The sequence below is a fragment of the Ricinus communis genome, chromosome 4, assembly GCF_019578655.1.
Source record: "Ricinus communis isolate WT05 ecotype wild-type chromosome 4, ASM1957865v1, whole genome shotgun sequence".
NCBI lineage: Eukaryota > Viridiplantae > Streptophyta > Magnoliopsida > Malpighiales > Euphorbiaceae > Ricinus > Ricinus communis.
In genome coordinates, this window is record NC_063259.1 from 28,599,189 (window position 1) to 28,622,827 (window position 23,639).

Below are 23,639 nucleotides of genomic sequence, written 5' to 3' on the forward strand. Positions count from 1 at the left end.
TTCCCTCCTAGTAACGACTTTGTTACGGGTATTTATTTATTTTGATTTCATGATTCATATCCACATTTCACTACTCATTCCGCGCCAAATTTAAACCGTTGAAGAAGACGCAGAAGAAGAAATGGTTGCATTGTGCTTCGTGTTGGATTTATGCAGCCTATCACCTTCATTACTTCGAGACCTAAAACAGGTACTACTTAGTTAATGAAGTAATCGAATAAAATCGTGCTCTATAACTGAAGAAATCAAGGATTTTGTGGTTTTTGGTTCTCAGTGCTTATTACAGCTCGGTAATTCGTACGCGATTTCACCTCCTTCGTCGCGGCATCGATTTGACTCTCTCGGAGACAGGATCGGCTTGTGTTATATCTTCAAAAATCGCATTTCCTCCTCTCGAGAGGTATAATTCATTGATTTGCTGACTCTTTAGTCCACGATTAACAGATACAAGATGTAACTAACGATTTTAGTTTTTATTTTTTTAATAAAACAGCTTAAAATTGCATATCACCCTAGAGGAAATTTTCATCTCCGGGATTTCCATGACGCCGTTAACAACTTGCCTACAGATGCCTTTTTGCCTGAAATCGATGATTCTGGAGCTCTCCGTCGGTCAGGTGTTAGCTCTCTTTCTCTTTGCATCTTTTCATTTTTTGTTGAGCATGCTTGTTATGCTAATTATTTATCTATTGATATTAGATGCAAAATTATCAAGCGTTTTGAGTGATCAAGTTGTATATTCATGGGAGATTAAAGATTTTATGCGGAAAGTGATTGTTTTGAGCTCCTGTTTACCTGAGAATATAGACTCAGCCTTGAAAATTACTCTTATGGTGATTAAGCCTTTTATATAATATTGCATTTGATGCTCTTTACTTTCTTTCTATCTTTTCAAAAGCTACAGGTTTCCTTTTCTTTTTGTCCCTTTTTTGACAGGATGCAGCAGATAAGTGTGTTTCAGTGGAGTTTCTGTTGTTTGAACTAAGTTCAAGCTATTTCAGCAATATGCAGGAGAATATCAACTGCTTTCTAACAAGTTTATCTGATCTGGATAATTGCTCATTTCAGACTTATATCCCAGGTTAAGTCCTCCAATAATTTCTACTTTCATTTTTCATTGAAGTCAAGTTTTGTTTTTCGTTTTTTTCTCTTGGTAAATGAGCTGAGTTTTCCTTGGATGTTAATTGACTTAATTATATATGCTAGGAAACTGGGGAGAAGCCAGCCAATGAAATTCTGTATCTAGTATTTTGAAAGTCTAAAAATGCAATATTTAGTTTCATGTTTGAAAAGTTCACAATTGCTAAAATTTGATTCTGTCAGAATAAAAATAACAAGGCATTTTGAAAGAAATGAAATCACGCCAAAAATGACATTAGTTCTTGCTTTAGTCTAAACAACGCCTATTTTATTTGTATTAGTATTAACAATAAACAGATTTTGCAGATAGCAGACTATTTCATAGTCTAACGAAACGATGGCTACAGGATTTAGAGGATGACATAGATGAACCATTGCAAGCTTGTTTTATTTTCCAGACCAACCTTGTAGGCTCTTTGAATCACATAAGCTGCAGCTTGTCAATATCTGTTCGTCAAATTATTGATGAGTTCAGTGCTTGTCAGGTATTGATTCTGACTCATTTTGTGCTTTTGAATGTATGATAACATGGTTTATTTCTTCCCTGCTCATTGTCCTTTTATTATCTGCTCTTGCTTCCAAATAATATTATGTTTCTCTGCCTATAGACGTGCAGATGTCATGGCGTCCTGTTAGATCATGCTGCAAAAGATAAACTTGAGAGGCTCTCTTGTCCAGTTACGGGCCATGATCTGGGAACAGCTGATGTGGTTGATAATTCTGTGAAAGTTGGAGATAAAACGATCTTGTTCATGCCCTCTTTCCAGAGCTCAATGAAGGTCCATCAACTTTCTTCCCCCATTGAATTCAACATTATTGAGAGGACTAATCTGAAATCTTTAAATGAAGGTACTGTCATATATAAAGATCTCGTCTGGTCTGTGTTTCTTGTCCATTTCATTTTATTGCCATCTCAATAGTCAAGTAATTCAGAATTTTCCTTAGGAAGAGAGGAATTCTGCTTGATGTCGTAGAGCTGCTGGTATTCTGACGTTCATTCTTCCATTTTAAACTCATTACAGAGTGATGTGTATTGGCATATTAGCAAAAACAATGAAGTCTGCATGAGCTGCAAATCTCACAAATACTGCCTTGTGTTTGTAGTGTGAAAACATCAACAATTGAATCTACTTCCATGTTTTACAAGTTGTGAATTTTATCAAAACTCCATGATGCATGCATAACTTACTTTTCCGGAGTTGGAATTACAAATTTCCTGCCAAAACATGCTTTTGTACTAACATGTTCTTCTTGGTATCTTAGCATAGGTGTTATATTTGGAACTCCATATTTTGTAGCTCCATCAGCTTGCAATGAGGTAGAAACTTCTTCAGATGAGATGTCCCAGCCTGAATTGAATTCTCAGCGTATGTGGAATGCCTCTCTCTCTCTTCTCTCTCTCCCCCCAATTTCATACCTAAGAGAATAGGAGTCTTCCTATTCCTCTGATACCAATATTTCCAAATGTATTTTGAGTCTTAAGCACAATTTATCATATTGCTTTCATCTTTCTACTTTGGGATATTATTTGGCAGTTTTTCAAGGAATTTGCAATTATCTACATTCAATGGATGAGGGGCTGGTATGTTCTTCATACTGCAATGTGGATACCATGAAAGGGACAGCATTCCCCTGCTATTATATTCTTCTACCATCAGACAATGGACCAATGCTTCTCCGGGTGAATGCGGATCTTCCTCACTCATTGGTTAAAGAAAATATCATTTTTTGCTAAGCATCAACTGTTATGGTCTTTTTATTTGACATAAGCTATCTTTTTCTCTTTCCCTTTGCTAGTATGCCGATGCATGGAAGATCTTGGTTCAGCTGTTCTTCCCATGACTGTCTCTCTTTCTTTGTGCTGTTTTTAACCAATTATTCTACAACTTCACAGCGTCTTGCAAGTTTAGAGGAAGTATTGCCTATGCTTGAAGTCAATCAATTCATTGATTCTTCGATGTCCAAGGATATTCAAAATACCATTCAGACCTCTCTATTAAAGGTTGAACCTAACCAATTTCCATAAGTTGCCTTCTTGCTGTGGCTTTTTCTTTTTTCTTTCATTTTTGTTGCTTTGTTTTGCATAATGTTAATTCATGTCATAATATACCATTACCTTAAAAGATCTTGACTGCTGAAGAAGTTTGTCAAACTTTTCAGCTAGATACAACTGTATGGTATCTGACACGCTGCTTTAAATATGATCGACAAGCAACTTAAAATTAGGAGAGCGTTGTCTAAAGAAAATTTTGAGGCTATACATCGATAATCTTTTGAGACTCTGAGATCAGTTCTAGATATTCATTTCTTGCTACCAGTGCATCAACTTGAACTATTAGTAGCCTTGGCTTTGATAAGCACAGCATAAACTGCATCATATTTCATTATGCGCTGGAGGAGCATATTCCTCTTAAATAAACCATTTTTCCCTCAGTATAACGGAATCCTTACACTCTTTTTCTCATTTTAAAAAGTTCTTCTCTGTCTGAATTCCCACAGATTGATTTGAGAGACTATAATCCAGTTCTGCATGAAAGAGGCTTACATCGAAAGCTGAACTTGCTTATAAAAGAGAGCTTCCAATTTGTGTAAGTATTTTATTCATCCATGCTGTATCTTGCCAGCCAACAATATGAAACATTCATGCATATGCAGTACTTTTCTTTTTCAAATTCTAACTGAAGTGTATCCCTAAGTTAATAATAATAGAGCTCCAGAGTGAATCAGAGAACTTAAGTGAAGTTGCCCCATATATTTTTGCATAATTTCCCAAAATATTTTCTCTTTCAGTTTTGCTTATCAAATAACAATCTGAACAGTGAATACAATTCTTCTCCTAGTACTTCTTCGTGGAAGAAGATGGTGGTTACCAAAGTCATAGGCATCCCTATAAACAATTTCATTTCCTTAAAACTAGAAAGAGGTGCATTCAGTGATTGTTATAATTCATCCACTGTTTCCTCTTCCACAGCTGCTTTTCGTATCGTAGCATCCAAATTGGGTTTATTTGACTTTATTTCTAGATTAATTGGTGGAACTAAAGTTTGAGAGTGAGCTTAACTGGGCATATGTTCTCTTCATGATCAGCATCATCAGTGTTTGAACTCTGGGAGTAGTAATCCTGATATTTGCCTTGATTAATTGGATTTTTCAGGACAGTTACTCCAAAACTGAATGAGGCAACATCTGGACTGAACTCAAACCAACTAAATTCTTTGGAACAATCGAATTGTATAACAGTCGTCAAAGATGAAGCCCCGCAGTTGAAAATGAAAGTTGGAGAAGACAAAACATCATATTCTATTGCAGAAGAATGGGAGCAGCTAGTTGTCAGTGAAGTCCCGAATCTATATTCTCCCACTCCTGTTTCCAAAGCTAAGGTGGATATGTTAGTTCTGTCCTCACCGGACACTAATAAGCAGTTGGATGTGAAAACTTCAAGAATATTAGAGAGACTAGAGGTGCCAAAACAGTTGAAAACAAAGGTAACTTCTCCAATTTTCACAAGCAGCAGCTTCTCAGAAACAGGTGCGCCAATAAAAAAGCCTCCAGTTCCTTTCCAGCCTAGCAATGCAACAGATCAGAGCTTAACGTCAAGTCAATTAATGAAACCCAATTTCCAGAGACTAAAAAGGAAACACAAATGACAATGGCTGCCTGGGGTTGGAGAAGGCCTACTTCTAACTGGAGGGTAACTATGAGAACTTTATGTTGTATAGAAAATGAGTGCCTGTGAAATTCTGTTGTTGAGACCGGGAGCAGCTTATGGTTTTCTTTTTTTTCTTTTTGCATGTTATGGGTTAGATTTTCAAGTTGCCTGCTTATTTAGTCGGCGATCAGAACATTTTACACTCCCAAGCTCTACCTGGTACAAACTACTGGAACACCTAAGCTTTAGCAGAGAATTTAAGCTTCGTATATATGTTGCTTTGAAACTGATACTTAGCGAGTTTGAATTGAAATTTACATTAGGAAATGGTGGAAGGAACAGCATAATAAATCAATTTAAAAAGCCGATTGACATGACCATGTAATACTGAATGTGCCCATATAATGTTAATTGATGGATCAGCATTATTCCATAATGCACATACTGCGATTATGCATTGAGAAGCAAACTCTCTTTTCGTCCGATCTGTGTTCATAACCACCCGATTCAAGAAAAATATGCTATGATCGTGGATGTTTGATTCAAGCGGTGGCGGTGGAATTCTCCATTTGGGGGGCGGGGATAAAAGTTCCTGTCGTTTGTTTTCCGTCCTTTACAAACAACAGGAGGAAAATGCGAAAGATCCCGGGATTAAATTGGGCCCTGCCCAATCAAGCCGGCCTTTAAATATGTACCAAGATGAATACTATCCACGTTTATTGTTTTTTATCCTGAAAAAGAAAATCTAAAATAAGATTTTTTTTTTTTTTAAGGAAAATTATGTGAATCATTTTCTTTTATTTTAAGTGTTTATCCTCAAATATATGTTCTCTATTCAGACTTTATCAAGGAATAACCATGATGAATGAAAAAGGTGCACATCTTTGGTGATTGTTATAGTAAGAAAGAATATCTTATTTAGAAATTCAAGACAGAGAAGAAAAAAAATCATATCAGAATGAGACACGGCTTAGCTGATGATTCACTACATAATTAGATTTAGAAAAAGACTTGTAGTTTATACATACACTTAATTAATACTCAATACTTATATTTTATCCGTCCAATTTCAATCAATCAAAAGAACTGAAAGACATTCACTATTCTATCATACAAGATATTTCTTAGCAGAGAAAAAAAAATAAAGAAAAATGAACAAAAGGAAATGCTTTACAAATCCTATTGTAGATATGTCCTGATTGACAGAGACGAGCACTAACATTTGCTGTCTTAAGTGGGTTGCCCCTGCAATCAACCAACGCACTATCTTCTGCTCGCTGATTAATTTATCAATAAGACTATGCCATTATTGAAAGGAGGCTAATAGAAATGTCAACAAAAGGGGGCCAATAAAGAATATTCAGTAACGAGTGGGATGTTGATGGAACTCAATTCAAGACCTCTCTTTCTTTCTTTCTTCTGTCTTCCTTAATCACCGATTGAAAGTTTTAGAAGTTCTCTTTATGAAAATCAAATTTGGTGTTTGTCTTATGCGAGAAATCCGAAGCTAGATGGCGTAGCTCTTTCGTTAGCGCTGGTGCCCCACAGTAAAACACCCCTGCAGTCAGGGAAGAGACAATTGTTAACTAGAAAGCTTTCCCTAGCAGAAAATGGTGATTAATTTTTTAGATAAACCAGTAAGCATCCATATTATCAGAGAAAGCACTACCTCTACTGCCCAGCGACCACTAATATATATACTTATCTTTGTGTTCTTTTTAACCACTTTTCCTACTAACTGACAGAAAGAGCACAATAATGCAGAAGATGCTTTTTTCTAAAGAAAGGTGAAAAAAGATAAGAATACTATGTTTTGTTAAAAGGAAAAATGAATGGGGACTTACCAACTCGAGAATTAGGGTGATTTAGGGCGGTGCGCTTGTAGACACTTCTCCAGTTGGGCTTAGCAAAGTGAGACTTAACACGAGTGCCTGAGACAATGTCAACACCATTCTTGGCATGATGCAGAGACTGAAGCATGGTAATTAGAGCAGACCTTGCATCCCCTTCTTCATATACACTAGTGCAGTAGTTGTGTAGCTCTATTACATGGTTATGGTCCAGTTCAGCTACCTCATTCATCACCCCTTTAAACCAGTCAAAAGATCCTTGCTCCCTTGTCACCCAATAGAAGTACGCCCTTCTTGTTTTAAAGTTCTCTCTTCTTTTTTGTGCATCAGGACTAGGTGTTTTTGGCAATGTACCGTTTTCTAATGCATTCTCTTCTTCTTCATCTTCCCTGGCTCTGATATTGTTAACTATGTCCTTAACTATACTGATCATGGGGGTTGCTCCAATTCCTAAACCCACAAGCAGAACCACCTCATATTTCTTGTAGTCTTGTGCTGGTGCTCCATATGGACCATCAATCAGTACTCTTGGAAAACTGTTCATCATCGTCAATACCACAATTAAGTAATCAGTTCAAGAAATTCACTAGCGTTACCTTATACAACCAAAACAATGGATCAGAATTTCAAAACAAAGGGAAGAACAAGGGCCACTTCCATACAAAGCGCCATGTGCATGTGTTTGTTAGATGTCCCTGTCTATGGTGGGGCATGGAATGACAATGATTGCGTGGGCACTATAGATAGGTGTCCGAACATATATTACCGTAGTTAAAATAGAAATAATATACAATTCTGTCAAAGATTCTAATCCTCTTATTTTGTCTTCTGGTGTGGTATTTTAATCCGCCTCCCCCACCCACCCAACTAACCCGCCCAAAGAAATGACAGTGAGGATGAGACCCTAAGGGCAAGTAGCTAAGTTGCGCATGCAAGAATTTTCCTTATATGAGATTGCTGTGGCCAACCACCCCCAGATTCACGCATAATTTACAAGTTGACCTGATATAATGCTTGTCACGTATGCACAACAGAATGTACCCCTCTTTACATATGCACTCCTTTTGAAAATGGTTATTGTATTACTTATTTCATGAAAATACATGTGAATAGAGTAAGCATTTTCCCCAAGTTGAAAGAACTTACCTTGGGCAATTATTTCCTTGAAAGCCATCCGCTCTGAGAAGTCCACTTTTCCCCGTATCTGGTGGTTGACACACCTGTGAAATCGAAGGAACATGAGGGAAATTGAATTAGCCACAGTAGTCGAGTCGCCAACAGAGGGGCAGTATATAAGAATCTTGGAAACAGATTACGCATTATAAATCCACTCATTTCCAAATAAAAAAACACATGCCTGTGAGAATACTGTTTTAAGTTGCCTTGTCCAATCGCCCAAAGTTCTGATGTGAACGCTTAGATAGTCATCTCCAGGAGCTGAAGTGATGGAAAATGGGTGCCTGTTGACATGTGAAATTTTAACTTTTTTAAGTAATAGCAAAGTATTAATATTACCTGCAACATTTAGTACTAAACTAAAAATTCACCTACCACTCAAATGGAGACACAGCAGCACAATTGACAAACATGTATTGTCCACTCTTATATCTGAATCCTTGAGGCTTTGACATGTGAAGTGCCAGAACATTTCCAGGATAAATAGCCACCTTCAATATCAAAAACAAGATTATTTAGGCACCACTTTTCTAATTTCCATAACTTCTTAATGTAATACAGACAAACTATAAATGAACATCTAATTGTGTTCTGCTCACCTTCTTAATGGTAACAGGCTTGATACTGGACCTTAGTGCCCTTGTCAATCTTTCACTAGCATAAATGATAATGGGAACAGCCAAATACATCCATGTCTGCCAATACAGAGAAGGATCAGTTCAAAAATATTTATAATAAATAGTGTTGATTTCAATTTAAGAAGTGTCTTACCGTTTTCTTGTACCAATCATGAGTCAGGTACAGGTATTGACCATGAACAATGAGCAGAGTGTAGACAATGATGAAGAGATGATGAGAGTACCAAAAGGCATTGAAACCAGTGAGCTTCTTAAGAAAGGAAGGCAAATTCAGCTTGTTACGCCTAAACCAAGGGGCAGCCAGTGTAAAGGCTATTGCCATTAACACCACCATTATGATCCCAGTCACTCCTTCCACTGACTTAACAAAATGCCAGTAACTTGAAGGTTGATCCCCAAAGAATGGCTCCATAAGTTCCCACTTCTCTTCACTTGCACTAAGAAGGCGAGGGAAGTCACAAGCCAAATGAGAAATTGCATGCAGACCAACTCCAATTGTAATTCCCACTGCTATCACCTGGAAAAAGAACGCAGCCCATTTATTTACCTTTCTGTTTTCTTTCAGTAGAAAGGGCGTGAATAAGTGAAGGCAATTAACTAAGCTAATACCTTGTGGAAATTAAGATTGTCATCAAAAGGAACCACAACACCTAACTTGGTCTTATTCCTAAGCCAAGTGAGGGTGTTTCTGCAGACTGGTAGTAAAATTAAAGCCATATTCAATTTGAGTGTCTCAGCACCTCCCTTTGCAATACACACGCATGCGCCCATTACTTCATATGCAGCTCTCCGTTTATATTGCACATATTTGTAGGCAAACAGGCCAGCCATAACACCAATCCACAGAGCTATCACCCACACTCTCTTCCAGTTATCAAAAAGGAAGTATTTGGTGCTTCTACCCCATCTCCTTATTGGGTTGTCATCCAAACTAGGCTTAAGCTTTTGACTAAGCATTTGGCTCAGGTTTTTGCTCTCTCCTACTCTTACAGATTGGTTTGGTCCTTGCAATAGAAGCATTTCCAAGTTCTCTATCTGTATTTGGAAACAATATTCACACAATCAATGGCCTATCGCAATAAATTGTACCAAAAAAAAGCGAAAGAATGGTCACACGAAGAGCATTTCTCATTTATTTACCATGATATATCCATGATTCTCTGGATCCAGCTCTTCCATGATCAAGGCTGCATATTCCTCTGCTTGTTTTTGAATATTTGATAGTTTATTCGCAGAAGCACTAAGGGTAATAATCTGCAAATCGGAATGGTAAAATTTGTCTCAATTAGTCCAAAACTTCTTCGGATATGAAGCACATGCTCTGATGCATTGAAATTATTGATACTACAGAAAGATATGAGTCAACTTCTGGAATATATCATGTGCATCATATACATTTGTTTGATTTAATATTAAATAAAGTCTATACCTCCTTTACTTCCTCTTCTGTAATTCTTCCATCTGCATCTTTATCAACCCTGCAATTAATTTTCATCATTTACGTTACATCTTAAACGCTTGGTAATGCAAATCAGAATACACGTTTTTTTGTTGTTACACACAAAAATAAAAATCATAATAATAAATGATTCACACTTTCTAATATAACATTACATGTCAAAGAAAGTCTGAAGCCTGGAATCAAAGCCCTGGTTAGAAATCTGTTCCCAGAATTCCTTGAGCTCGTCTTTACCGATTGAATCCCTTTCTATGTGCCTCTTCCTAGCAAGTGCATTAAACAGCTCCCCTGCAAAATCTTTTGACTCCTTCATACCTGTTATTTTCACAAGTTCACAAACAGATAGCATCAGTTAGTCCTAACCAAAAAATTAAATAACTCATACAAGGGAAGTTGATCTTGCACGGGGAACTACCTATGCATTCGCAGAATCTTGAACGAGGAAGCAATCCATCAGTAGAAGCAGTAATGTCATCGAATCGTTTCTCCACAGCAGCCCATCCAGCTCCTCCATCGGTCTTGCTAATAAACTTGAGTCCTTTCAAAGCATGAGCAGCTGCAGATTTAGTCCTGTCAAGACGACCAGGAGGAGGTCTTTTCGAAAACGAAGCTAACCGCTTAATTTCCTGAGAAACCTGTCTAAACCTATTAGAGGCGTTCCTGACAATGTTAGAGTTAGATTTCTTTTCTAGTCCTTTAGCAAGCAGTGTTAATTCTGGATCTTCTTCAGCACCATTTGCTGTTTTGACACTGTGTACAGCAACAGAATCATCTCGAACATCAAGGGTTACTTCCAAGTATTGTTCATCTTGGGATGAAGTAGAGTCAGGAATGTTGAACCTGGCACTCTTTCTTGTCGTCCTCTTGTTTAGAGGTCCACTTAGAGGACCACTATAAGGTACCCTTTGATCACCTTCTATCAGCTCCGAATCAGAATGATGGTGCTGGTGATGGCTATTATCTTCTCTACCCATCTTTTGCATCTGGGTTTTGATTCAAAATTCTTGGAAGTTAAAACAGAAAAGCTTGAATCTTGAAGATGGAATAATGAATCTGACCACTCGAGATTATGATTCTCAGAACAAGAAGACGGAGATTAAAAGGTGAACTGTGGCAGATTGAAGTAAAGAAAGAAAAAAGGCAAAACTATAATTTAGAGACAGAAAGATTTTTATCTATTCTTGTTCCTGAGATATGGTTTTTGGGAGTTTCTTTCTTATCTTCTAAAAGCTGAAAAAATATATATATAGAGAGAGAGAGAGAGAGATGAGTGTGTGGTATGAACAGGTAATCATTATGTCATTTAATATCTAATCTAATCATCATATTGCAATTTTATTAATAAATTTCAAAAGTTCGGTACAGATCAATAACGACTATTGAAAAAGAATTAGTATATACATTTAAATGAACAGAAAAAGAATTTAAACATAATTTATTGTTATTTTTTTTTTAGCTAATTTTTATTAATTGGGCTGACATATTGGAAAGCATATTAGAAGTTTCCTGCGTTTTAACAACACGTGCAAAATTTACAACTTAGTTTCTTTCTTCTTTCCTCACCGGTTCAGTCTTCACATTGAGTTTTACCTTTTAACCCTTCCCTTGCTTTTACAGAAACTATTAGTTAGTTTTGTTTAGTTCGAGTAATGCAACTTACTTTTTGTTATGTTACATTGGATTCTTAATCTATATTTATATTCTATTAAGTCCATAAACAATTATTAATAAAGGACTTTTTACTTAATAGAAAGCAGACCATAATATGATTAAGATACTTTTCCTATAATTAACTGTCTTAATTGTTATGAAACATGCGGTGCTTGTAATGTGTAAACAAAATGAAAATTATACCTAACTTAATTTCCAATTGGATTTGCTACAAGAGATGTGGGAGTCTGAATTCTGCCTTAGTTGAGACATTATTTAATGTGCATTCTTACCTTACAATTTTGTCATTGTCGGAAAGTTTGTGTAGCAATTAGCAAGAGGCAACTGACCTACTAATTTATTACTTCACATATTCTCGTTTGGAAAAGAAAAGAAAAGAAAAAAGAAATTCACATCCAGTTCCCTAAAATGGAAAGCACAAATTAAGTTGTAGCTAGTTGGTGTCAGTTCATGATGAAAGCAACATGTCTGAAACACAAGTATACAGAAACTTGATCATGGTATCACGACTTCCTAGCCGTGTGATGTACTGGTCAAGTCAAACATTGCGTACCCAGTTATCCATTTTGTCTAATTTGATCTCTGCCAATTTCCCCCTTTTAAATATCATGAAGCTCTCAACCTTACAGGATACAAACAGCCAATTCTGATATCGGCCTTCTGTTGATTAGTATTTCTCTAACTGACAAACATTATTGTTATTTTGTTCGATTTGTTTAATTGTCGAGTTGGGTTTCGTTAAATCCTGAAATGCAAGATGGATCCGGCTTCTCTTATGCTTATAATTATTAAACTTAATTTCTTCACGTGATAAAATTAAGCTAAGCTACAAGTATAAAAGTACAATTTACACATGGAACACACCCAAATACTTTAGCCCAAACTTACGTGGCTTCCTTGTTTTTTTCTTTTTTTATTTTTATTTTCAGTCATTGCAAATTTTTATCTGTGAATATGCCTCACCTATCATTTGAGACTTTTATTTTAAGTTTTTTTAATAATAATAATAATACAAATAAAACAGAATGCACTTCTAAAATTGCTTTAAAAATGAATAATTATATATTAATAATATATCGTAAAAAAGCTATAATTAGTAAAAGAAGTGCAAGTAGGTGAAAATCCAGGACCATCGTAAAGAAACAAACACAAGTTAACTAGGCAAAACGCCGACACACGGTTGACCAACAATAAAAAGTGTCTTGGATTTGGTAAAGGAACCAACCTTGACTTGTTTCGTTTATGGTTGTAATCAAAAGGGGTATATGACTAGCTGTGCTATTCCCTGCCAATGGGTCAATTTGCCCCCTCAACTTGTTTCACTGTACAATTTACTCATAAATTAAATCTTTTATTCTATTTACAACCATAACTTGTCCCATCCGCTTAACTAGCCCATATTTCTTCTAAAACGCATCGCATGAGAAACAAATCCACCGAAAGAAGTTTAAACAATAAATTAAAATAAATAGTTCATTTTACTTTTCTTTTTCTATACACCATCCCCGCATATACTTTTATTATATTCATTACTATCATTATTAATCACCATTTTTATAATAATATAAACAACTATAATATTCGTCTCTACCATTATTAGACAAATCTATTTTACCATATTATCACATTTCTTCGGTCCTTCTTTCTCTAGTAGCCTTTATTAGTTTCATTGCTATATTTTTTCCACGACAAAGTTTACAATACAATTCTAATTTCATTTTGTTGCAACTCTTTATATAATCTTCTTTCATTTGATTTGGCTTCAGGGTTTGAACTTTACTTTAATTATCTTGGCTATGTTTTCTAATATGAATTTGATTTTTTACGTGGATGGATATTTGGTTCTTGTAATGTTTTGCAATTGGTTGTGTAAGAGAAGATATATTGTTGTGTTAGGAAAAATATAATCAAAGAAATAAGATCCTTAAAAATCAAGTCAAGTCACATTGCTTATTCTTGTATCTTTCTTTCTTATTTTTTAAATTCAAAGAGATGCTAGTTTGTAAGAAAGGCATTATCTTGCTAAATGACGAGATAAGTATAACAATTGTATAGGTCATATTATAATTTAGTTTGTTTTACATTACTAATTAAACAAAATTCAAAATAAAGATTCACTGGAGAAGAAAATATTAGCATATTTTTTATTTCTTAATTTATTTCTCCGTCTTTGGTTTTTATTTTAGTAATGCAGAAATAAAGTGCCGAAATAAGAAAATAAAAATAAAGAGATCTACGAATTGATAATGTTTTGATCATCAATTTCACTAGAAATATTTCCAATACAAAAGAAATAGAAAATAAAAAATGAGAGGAGAGAAAAATAAAAAGATAAAATATATATAAAAATATTAATATTAAAAATGATATTCTAATTGTTTAGGCTTGTCATATTTCTTTCTTTGAGTGTATAATTCACAATCTTATTTTTACTAGGATATTGGAGTTAGTTGGCTAAAATGGACAAGTTATATGGTGTATATGGGTCAAGAAGTTAATTTTTGAGTGATTTATCTATTCCCTCTAAGTTTAGGGGGTAAAATGACATTAAGCCACTGCTTTAATAATGGTAAGCATGTTGATGAGTTAAATTGGAGTCTGCCCTGCCTTGTGCCTGAAAATTTGCCCATTCAAATAAAAAAAGCTCAGCTCTCCTTCCATATTTTAAAACTATAAGCTTTGAACTCTAATATTTTCACACAGCAAAATATGTTACAATAATGATCACTTCCAGCTGTTGAATCTCAAGTCCTGAAGCCAGAATTGTTCAATTTTGATGCACCACCTCGTCCCATATTAGAAAATAATTATTGATTTAATACGCTTATAAAAGTCTAAATGAGTTACTGCTAACATTTAAATATTGGTATCAGATCAACTTCCTACTTTTAATATAGAATTAAGTGCTATTAAAAAATTTCAATAGATCTACAACCGAAATAATATTATAAAAAAAACAATTATGACTAATTGTTATTTTTCAACTGTAATTTTTATTATATAGTATAAATAATAGGTTTGTATATATTGTTGATTAATTACAGTATACTCATAATGATAGATGATAGATACTATCGACCGGCATGATTATACAATGGATTAAGTCCGCATTAATTGCTGATTTCAGATCTTAATCACTTTTTTTTTTCACAGCTTCATGATGATAAATATTGTGATGTAAGTATTTACATATTCTTTTACCAAAATTTCATTTCAAAACATTTATGGTTTTAGTTTCAAAGATTATTTTATATTATTATAACTAATAACAAAATAATAATGTATGCAATAGACTATGTAGATAAATAGTATCTTTAAGATATATATTTTGATTAATAATTATTCTTGTTTTCCAAATATTGTTAAGAGAAAAAATGACATATAAAATATATATATGTCATGTTCAATTGAAATTCATAAAGTAATTCATTTCGTTTAAAAAAATATGAAAGAGAAAGTAAAATAAAAATGATAAAATTAAAAAAATATCTTTATATTATTAAATATATTAATTTATTAACTTTCGTTTTATTTAAAAATGTATAAATTTTTAAATAGATTTCATATATATATATATATATGTATTAATTGTTTCTCCAATTACTCTTAGTTTTAAATTTCACATACTACAGATAAAGTAAACTAAACAAAATCAGACCACATATATATTTTCACTCAATGCCGGTTTTACTGGCTAATAAATTGGTACATGAATCAATAATTAATGTGCCGCCTGGTTTGGCTGTGTTGATGGGTTGAATCGGAAACTGCCTTAAGATTTGCCCTTTTCAAACAGTGCGGATTAAGTTATTCCCTGGAACTGGCTGTGGCTCAGCTCGCAATCGTTCAACTTTGCAAAAGAGTGGACTTCACTTTTCCATTAGTTTTTTATATATCATTATTACACGTCATTTTGGACCACTGCATACATATAGTCCCAGAATCTCAGTTCAACGGTTGTCTAATGTATTGTAATTGCTCACCTTTTCCTAAGAATTACAGAAAGAGAAGAAGAAGGAAACTTCTTCTGTATAGTGGTGGTGTTAAATACGAGAGGAGTCATTTCAAAGCCTCACCAACTCCACGCTGCCGTCTCCTGTTCAAATGGGGACAACGGTAGAGAAATACTCCTATATGACTCGCATTCAAACATGCATGAAAATTTGTATACTTCTTTTTCAGGTGCTCTTTAGCAGACACAACTGACTCTTTTCCTAAACAACCCAACCAGACTATGCTTTTATTGTGTAACTCGCGAAAAATATATATTTATTTTTTTTAAAGTGTACTACATTTTGGCCAAAAACTATTGGAAAAAGAAAAGAAGATAACTTTTCACTTATTGGAGTTGAATTATAATTATTTCCAGAAAACATTAAGCATTTATAATTTTGTTTCAAGCTTTTACGTATTTGTCCGACCAAAATCCTTTAACCCCTGCACATTAGAAAAGGAAAAAGGAGTCACCAACTCTTTAGTCCAGTGAGACAGCTCTACGGAGAGCTGTGGTGGATGAGCTGGGCTCATCCTGACATTGGATCCAAAAGATCTCACTGGATCAGTCCAAAGCCCAGATCCGTTAGACATCATGAGGAGGGAAAAATTACAAAACCAAAAAAGGCCAACTTAACCCCTGCCTGGTAGTTTCAACATTTTTTCCAGCACAGGGTTTTGCATTTTCCCTCCAATTCGACTCCCTTCACAAATTCTTCTTTTTTTCCCCCTTTATTTTTAAAATTCTTTTGTGTGACATGAAAGATTCTATCTTTCTTCTTCCTTCAATTGCTAAAACCCATCACAAGAGCACTGAATTACGTGACAAGAAAGATAATAATCCTTTATTACCAACATCGACTTGCAAGAAGCCTAAACAAATTAATAAATCAGCCTTCATTCATCTCCAAAGTCTCGACGTCCCTTTAATTTCACCGGCCACCGGTTCGCCTCTCGACTCAATCTGCCTCGAACCGGACCGGCCGTATACAATCGGTCGAAGTTCAACTGACCCGGACTGTGATTTTGTGTTCAGCGATCGCCGTGTTAGCAAGCAACATTGTCAGATTTTATTTGATAGTGTAAACCGTAAAGTTTACATTCTCGATGGAATATTATTATTGCACAGTATTAGTAGTATTCGCGTTGTTAGTGAATTTCGAAAAAGGTTACGTAATTATGATCAATTGGAAGGTGAGGAGAAGGAGGGTTTCGAGTGTTTAAGGATTAGGTTTTCTATGAATGGAGTGTTTATTAATGGAATTAGGGTTAAAAGAGGAATAGTGAGGGAGTTGTGTACTGGAGACGAGGTTTTGTTTGTTTGTGGAAATGAAGGTTTGTGTAATTTAGGAGTTCGAATTGGGTTTTTGATTCAAGGGGTTGTTTTTAAGGAGGAGGTTGTTATAGGATCGAATGAGATTCAATTGGGCAGACCTTGTCTATTGGGGACATCATCAATGTCAGTGGGACATTCTCAAGGATCAGTGTCTAGTGGGAGTAGAACCAAAAGGGTTTTTGCTGTGCGTGCAAATGAAGTTATGGCCAATGAATATGATTTTTTAGAACTGAAACTTGGAGGCATTGTGAAGAGAGCAAGGTTTTTGGTGAGCCAGTGCAGACAAATTTTGCATAGTGGTGACCCCATATCTTATTTTCAGCAATGTTCTTTATCAGATTTTAGAATGGAGACAAGAGATGTTTTAAACAGCAAATTAGATTGCGGTGCATGTGGGCGCGTGTGTGATAATAGTAGAATTCCTGTGGTCGATGGGTCGGAGGTAAATAATGCTGCTCTTGTTTTCAGGCAAGCAGCAAAGTGCTGTGAGAACTCGCACATTAATCTTAATATAGAAAATAACAAGGAAATTGGTGACATGGAGTTTGTATCCTTTGGAGGTAACAGTATGTGTCAAAAAGACATTTCTGAGGTCCATTTTGAGATTGATTTTGATTATAGTCACAAGAAGGATGCGCCTCATCTAGCTGATAGCCAGATGAAAACTCAGGAAAATTATTGTCAACTACCTGGAAAGAAATTTTACCTGAATCGCCTTCATTTCATGGAACATGGTTCATTCAGTCATCAGAATGTCGTCTCCTTACCAGAACTTCTTCATCCCATTGAAAACATTATGCGAATATTTATTGCTACTTTTACAAGTGATATTTTATGGTAAAGCTATATATTTTGCTCCCGTTGTTCACATTTCCTTTACTATCCTTCATTTTATTTTGGCCATATGAACTCTTAATCTTTGCAATTTAATTAGTGGATTTGTCACTTATCTATTTCTTCTCTGCATGTTATCTCTCTCTCTCTCTCACACACACACATCCACATGTATGTATATATAAATTTTTGTTTTCTTCAAATCTAAGGCACGCTATTTGATAGGTTTTTGTCATACTGTGAGATCCCATCCCACCTGCCTGTGACAATTGCATGTCATAACACTGAGAGATGTTGGAGTTCCAACCCTGATAAGCGAATCTCCATGCCGTATTCAAATTTTCCAAACTTATCTGTTGTGTAAGTAGTTGTTTCATTTTACTTATTTTGATTTAGGCCTCATATGCTTTACAGTATGTTGAAATTTGATATTTGCTATAATTAATAGGTTTCCCCCCTTCCCTGAGGCGATAGCATTTGGCAATGACCGTAGGAGACAAGGAATTGCTTGTCATCATCCAAAGTTGCTTGTTTTACAAAGAGAAAATAGCATTCGTGTTATCATCACTTCTGCAAATTTAGTGCCAAATCAGGTGATTACTTCAGAGTCATCCCTTTTACACTTTATAGGGTGGTCATCAACACAGCATTAAATGTTGTACCTTGTACTTAATGATTTGCGATGCTTAGCTTATAAGATTTGGAATTTAAACAGTTTAACTAAAGGGTGAATTCCTTTTCCTTAGTTTTGGTGAAATTATTTTTGCAGTTCAAATTTATAAACTCAGAGACTTTTGGAGATATCTTGGTATTTTTTTGGTTCCCTTTCAGCTGATGGAATGTGCAGGGTTGTGTGTTCTTTTTCATGCAAAATCTAAGATCCTAATTGAACAGGCATTAAGATGTGACCAGTTTCAGAGTTCTGGAATACTCTGTATACTGGTGACTTTATCCTAATCTGGAGGATAGTCTCGATGATGCTGACTGGATTTTGTTAATTTGCATTGTTCTTTGATTTCTTAGGTTATTGCTTGTACTTTAATTATTATGCCAAATACTAGCTGGTAAAAGTACGCTCAGTTTTGATATGATGTCTCATCAACTTTCGTGAAACTTACAGTGGCATAATGTGACAAATACAATTTGGTGGCAAGATTTTCCTCGTAGAAGTACACCTGACCTGTCATCTCTCTTTACTCGCGTTTCTGATGGAGAAATAAGTCAAGATTCAAGATCTGACTTTGCTGCTCAGCTTGCTGGCTTCATCGCATCTCTTGTGATTGATGTGCCTAGTCAGGCCCATTGGGTTGTTGAGTTGACAAAATACAACTTTGATGGGGCATTGGGTTATCTAGTTGCTTCCATACCTGGAATTCATTCTCGTGGAACTCCTTATGTAAGTGTCTTCATTACTGATGTACACATGGATGCTTCCATGTACATATGTTTTCCTGGGATGCAGAGTTATGCTGTTGTTTTTTATTTGAAATCTGATTCTTAAACAGTGCACAGAATAAGCCAAATTTTTTCCCTTCACGACCTTCAGGACAAGGGGGCCTGATAAGTTGAATTCTTATATTGCATAATTAACTTATATTCCAGGCTTGTCAATATGCAATGAAGTCTATTGATGTGAAGTTCTTGGGCTCGGTTGAAGCATCTGTTGTTGGTTTAAGCCACCTTTTTCACACTTCAACTGATACAAATGGTGCACTGCTTAAAAAATTGGCTGCTTTCCTTGGGAGATTTCCTGAAAATGCATATGGAATGTCAGAGATTATTTTAAGAAGAAATACCAATGTGCCAGCAGATGTGAATGCTGTGAGCATTCTTATTCCCAATCCTGATAAATTTTCTGGAGGTGAAACTCCCTTTTGCTTTATTTGATCCTCTGCAAGTTACTAGACAATGATCACACCACCTAACTTTTTTGTTTTCTGATGTTTTCTTATACTCTGGCTGTATATGCTATGATTCTAGCAACATGACTGACAAATTAGAGCTTAGCATGTTTCATGATTTTAGGGGCCTCCAGTTTTGGTGTGTGATGATATTTTTTGTGTTATGATTCTATATTTGTTTTTTGCAAGTATTTGATGGTCTTCTCTTAGGTTGGGTTGTTTCTTCATATTTTCTTTTGGTTTGTCCATGCCTCTGGGACGCATGTGATTTCATGCTATTAGCTTCCTGGACAGTTGTGGGGTTTGGACAATGGACATGCTATGACTTTTGAACAATAGGATGCTAGACTGACTCATGTCGCTTATATTTGCACTAGATTGTGTTCAACTGGGTTTTCTCCCTAGATATGTTGCGAAGTGGGTTTCTCCATTATGGGATAGTGGATTTTTCAAATTCTCTGGATACATTCATCCTAAAGAAGCACTTGAAGCTGCTTCAGGAGGAAACGACATGCGAGTCCAGTTGATATTACATGTGGCACAGGCATGGTATTTCTGTCATTTTCTGTTGTCTTTAAAGCATATTTGGAACTTGGTAAGGGATATGAAATCATATGATGCTGATTTGTATAGGGGCCTTGCTTTCCAGACATAATGAAAATGATGCTACCTCAACATGTTATTGCAGTTTGTTCTCTCGTTGCTTCAATTCAGAGATGTACAGGCCTTTGGCGACTGCAAGAGGTAAAAATAAAAAACAAAAGTTGGAATTTCAGCTATAAAACGTCTGGTTGCTCTATCCTATTGACTGTGCACTTTGACTGCACCCTTGGAAAATGTGGGTTTAATGATAAACCCAAATTTGGTGAGATAATTTTTTCTAATGTAGTTTTGGGGATTGCTTTTTTAATGGTTTTCAGTGTATCATTGAGGCTTAAGTTAATTTTTGGTTTCTCACTAACCATCAGAGATTGGAGTTAGTATTTTTTCATTTTAAGATGTCCCTGAGGTTTGACTGGATACTCTCTCTCTCTCTCTCTGGTGGGGTCAAGGAGTGAGTGGGTAGGTTGGAGCATGGAGGGGTATTTGGTTCTAGTGAAGGAACTTGTGTTTTTCTTTGACTTTTAACCTTTTGAAGTAGTCATGGTCATCATTTTTCCCCCCCTTTAATGTGCCTTTTCAAGAGATCTCAATGACATGAGTGTTGTATATTTAGCACTGGAACACATTGAAATGAATGTTACTTATACATTCGAAAACCTCATTTAGGGTTGTAAGATTCTGCAATCTTTAATGGGATGATTAAGATAATCATAGTTACTGGATATGGTGGTTTTAGGCAAAGCACCCAAGTAATTGGCTTAAGTAATTGTGAGTAGGATGTGCTTGATCATTTGTGAGTATATCTGACATTTTGATTTCTTTGGCTTTTCACTAGGTTCTAGATCAGTACAAATGGCCTGAAGTGGAGCAATCTGATTTTATTTATGGTGAGTTCTGACTGCAGAAACTTAATTCTTTTCAATCATTCTGAAGATTAGGTTTCGTATTTTCTTATCACATGATGCAAATTTTGTTTTGAAGGCTCATCCTCAATAGGGTCATCCATCAATGCTCAATTCCTGTCGGCTTTTTCGGCAGCCGCTGGAAAGAGATCATTGCAACTCTTTGATTCAGAAGAATCAGATCCAGAGGTAACATGATCTTTTGTTGTAAATTTGGATAAAATGTTGAGATCATGCCTGTTTTGATTCACTATTTTATTGATGATCTGGACAGTGGGGCTGCTGGACTAAGAGTCAAGAATTGAGAAATCCGTCCATTAGAATCATTTTCCCTACAATTGAGAGGGTGAAAAATGCATGCAATGGGATCTTGTCTTCAAGGCGCATTCTTTGCTTCTCAGAGGTACTGATGGCCTTCTGATAAGATAAAAATGTTGCAGTTTCTTTGATTCTCTATATGCCGTGTCTCATTTGGAAGTTACCACATGGGCTTAACCAATTGTTGGAGTATAGGGCTGCCAAGTTGGAAATGGTCCAGTGGAAAATTTATGGAGCAGCATATTTGGGATGTAACTTTCTATTGTAATCCCTAACACCATCATTTAGATGTTGAATGCATGATATAACCCTGAGCCTGGTTGCAATGCCAGAGCACCTTCCTAATCATGGTTTTGCATATTTGTACCCAAATTTTGCTGGATGTATTAGCTAATTGCTTCTTTGCTGAGGATATTCTTCATAATTTGCAATTTGTGACACCTGTATGATTTAAATTAATTTGAAGTTTTTGACTCACATCTTTGACATCTATGTGAAAATGCATTAGTTACATGCATATGTTGGTATCTTTCTCAGTTTTGAGGTGGAAATGGGGCAGGTAGAATTTTGGAAATTTTCTCCTTAAAAATGCGTTCGATTAGGGAAAAGGGAAAAAGAGTAGCTCTGCTGTTCCTGTTTCTCTTGACACTTTGACAGTGGATATGACTAGGGCCAATTATAACTTTTTCTTACATCCTTTTGTTTTCATTCACTGTAAGGTGTGAGTTTGAATTTATGATTTCTCTTTTTCAAATTATGTTATCTGAGACTCTTGTATTTATAAGTATGCTGCTCTTTCTTTTTTCGTCTTTTTCTTTCTGCAATACAGAATACATGGCAAAGGTTGAGATCCGCAGAAATACTTCACGATGCAGTTCCTCATCCTTATGATAGAGTTGGGCACCCAATGCATGTCAAGGTTGGGATTCTATCCGCCCATCAAATTTCTCTCATTTGACTTATCCATGCTTTCCTTCTGTTTTTTTCCCTTTTATGTGAACGTTAGGATTGTATCATCAATGACCTACCTGCATAATTATTTTGGCCAACTCATTGTTCATTATGCACATTTTACAGTGGCCACTGAATATATTGTATACTAGAGAAACTGATAGAGAAAATTGTAAGCAGGTGGCTCGGAGATGCTTTCAGTCCAAGACAGACGTATCTTCTTCTGGTTGGGTCTATTGTGGGTCACATAATTTTAGTGCTGCTGCCTGGGGAAGGCCTATATGCCATCCATTTGGCCTAAAGTCGAATGAACCTGGGAAAACTAACCTTTCTTCAGGTTTGAGGCTTCATGTTTGTAACTATGAGCTAGGAATCATTTTTGTCTTTCCTCCGTCAAGGACAAAGGGCATTGACAACAAAGATGCTGCTACCTTGGATGATGTTGTTTTGCCTTTTGTTGTGCCAGCTCCAAAATATGGACCAACAGATTGGCCAGCAACAAAGAAAGCTATGAGAGAGGCTTTGATTGAACTCAATGATCAAGAGAGAGAAAAACTTGTAGAATTAGCAAATTTTGAAGAGACAACTGAAGAAATTCCTGATGAAGAGGAAGTTGTCGAAGCAACTCATTATGTTGTAGAGGAGAAGGAAGAGGAGAAAGCTTATGCTGAGATGCTATGGAGCCAAGTCGCCTCGTCTCAGAGCTGTTGATTTCCTGTGAGGAACAGGGTTAAAAAAGGATCTCCAGGAGTGACTAATAAATGTTATTTCGAATGACAAATGCCTAAGATACACAGTAGATTCACTGTAGAAATCTGATATTCTTTGGAAATGGGGGGAAAGGCCGTCGGAAATTTCAATTCATTATTGTAGAAATTACACCTGTACATTGAGAGATTAGTGGACTGCAGATACTGCTATTCAATTTGCATACAGAGAATCCCGAGTGTATAGTAACATGCCCTTGTTCTGTAGGGAATGTCGTTCAGAAATTCAGATATCATTCCTTTTGTAATCCGTTATTATCCTGTTCATTATTTGAATATTTTTCCAAAGAAGGAAGATTGCAAATTATGGAGACCATATTTACTCAAGTGGCATTGTTCCACTTGTATACTTTGCTTTCAAGATTCGTATCTGTTTTTGGATCTGTTCTCAGCTGTAATGTAAAATGCACTCCTTGTTTTAAATTTCAAGAATTTCTGTTTCTTCGTTTTG

The 23,639-nt window shown here is 35.7% G+C and overlaps 3 protein-coding genes across 4 annotated transcripts; 2 read left to right on the forward strand and 1 right to left on the reverse strand.

The window, feature by feature from the left end:
- The first annotated feature begins 36 nt into the window (after window positions 1–36).
- On the forward strand, window positions 37–5,116 carry LOC8275461. The gene is made up of 12 exons (XM_015724183.3): window positions 37–190; window positions 275–400; window positions 494–617; window positions 700–833; window positions 937–1,081; window positions 1,447–1,625; window positions 1,749–1,989; window positions 2,409–2,507; window positions 2,676–2,821; window positions 3,035–3,142; window positions 3,640–3,728; window positions 4,295–5,116. The coding sequence occupies exons 1-12, from the start codon at window positions 122–124 to the stop codon at window positions 4,785–4,787; spliced, it is 1,953 nt and encodes a 650-aa protein (XP_015579669.1). The 5' UTR covers window positions 37–121; the 3' UTR covers window positions 4,788–5,116.
- Window positions 5,117–5,759: 643 nt separating this feature from the next.
- Window positions 5,760–11,137, reverse strand: LOC8275460 (respiratory burst oxidase homolog protein C). Its single transcript, XM_002511013.4, has 12 exons — window positions 10,328–11,137; window positions 10,068–10,227; window positions 9,883–9,931; window positions 9,594–9,707; window positions 9,063–9,488; window positions 8,587–8,970; window positions 8,415–8,510; window positions 8,191–8,306; window positions 7,997–8,099; window positions 7,786–7,859; window positions 6,634–7,175; window positions 5,760–6,347 (listed from the first exon to the last, which is right to left on the reverse strand). The coding sequence occupies exons 1-12, from the start codon at window positions 10,893–10,895 to the stop codon at window positions 6,238–6,240; spliced, it is 2,742 nt and encodes a 913-aa protein (XP_002511059.2). The 5' UTR covers window positions 10,896–11,137; the 3' UTR covers window positions 5,760–6,237.
- A 4,875-nt stretch (window positions 11,138–16,012) lies between these two features.
- LOC8275459 lies at window positions 16,013–23,537 on the forward strand. 2 transcript variants are annotated; one of them, XM_015724170.3, is made up of 13 exons: window positions 16,013–17,749; window positions 17,972–18,106; window positions 18,195–18,339; window positions 18,867–19,142; window positions 19,349–19,607; window positions 20,025–20,191; window positions 20,281–20,391; window positions 21,086–21,137; window positions 21,232–21,341; window positions 21,427–21,555; window positions 22,300–22,389; window positions 22,602–22,758; window positions 22,888–23,537. In XM_015724170.3, the coding sequence occupies exons 1-13, from the start codon at window positions 16,335–16,337 to the stop codon at window positions 23,130–23,132; spliced, it is 3,291 nt and encodes a 1,096-aa protein (XP_015579656.2). In that variant the 5' UTR covers window positions 16,013–16,334; the 3' UTR covers window positions 23,133–23,537. The 2 variants fall into 2 exon arrangements, with proteins under 2 accessions (XP_015579656.2, XP_015579653.2); XM_015724167.3 differs by having other exon boundaries at window positions 16,014–17,749; window positions 22,602–23,537.
- Window positions 23,538–23,639: the final 102 nt, after the last annotated feature.

Coding starts and splice junctions, on each gene's coding strand:
- LOC8275461 (XM_015724183.3), top strand. CDS start 122: ATGGTTGCATTGTGCTTCGTGTTGGATTTATGCAGCCTATCACCTTCA. Junction 1,990..2,408: donor TCTGAAATCTTTAAATGAAG/GTACTGTCATAT, acceptor ATCTTAGCATAG/GTGTTATATTTGGAACTCCA. Junction 3,729..4,294: donor AAAGAGAGCTTCCAATTTGT/GTAAGTATTTTA, acceptor TGGATTTTTCAG/GACAGTTACTCCAAAACTGA.
- LOC8275459 (XM_015724167.3), top strand. CDS start 16,335: ATGAAAGATTCTATCTTTCTTCTTCCTTCAATTGCTAAAACCCATCAC. Junction 17,750..17,971: donor TTTACAAGTGATATTTTATG/GTAAAGCTATAT, acceptor GCTATTTGATAG/GTTTTTGTCATACTGTGAGA. Junction 20,192..20,280: donor TGATATTACATGTGGCACAG/GCATGGTATTTC, acceptor TGATTTGTATAG/GGGCCTTGCTTTCCAGACAT.
- LOC8275460 (XM_002511013.4), bottom strand. CDS start 10,895: ATGCAAAAGATGGGTAGAGAAGATAATAGCCATCACCAGCACCATCAT. Junction 7,860..7,996: donor TTAAAACAGTATTCTCACAG/GCATGTGTTTTT, acceptor TCGATTTCACAG/GTGTGTCAACCACCAGATAC. Junction 7,176..7,785: donor CAAGGAAATAATTGCCCAAG/GTAAGTTCTTTC, acceptor GATGATGAACAG/TTTTCCAAGAGTACTGATTG.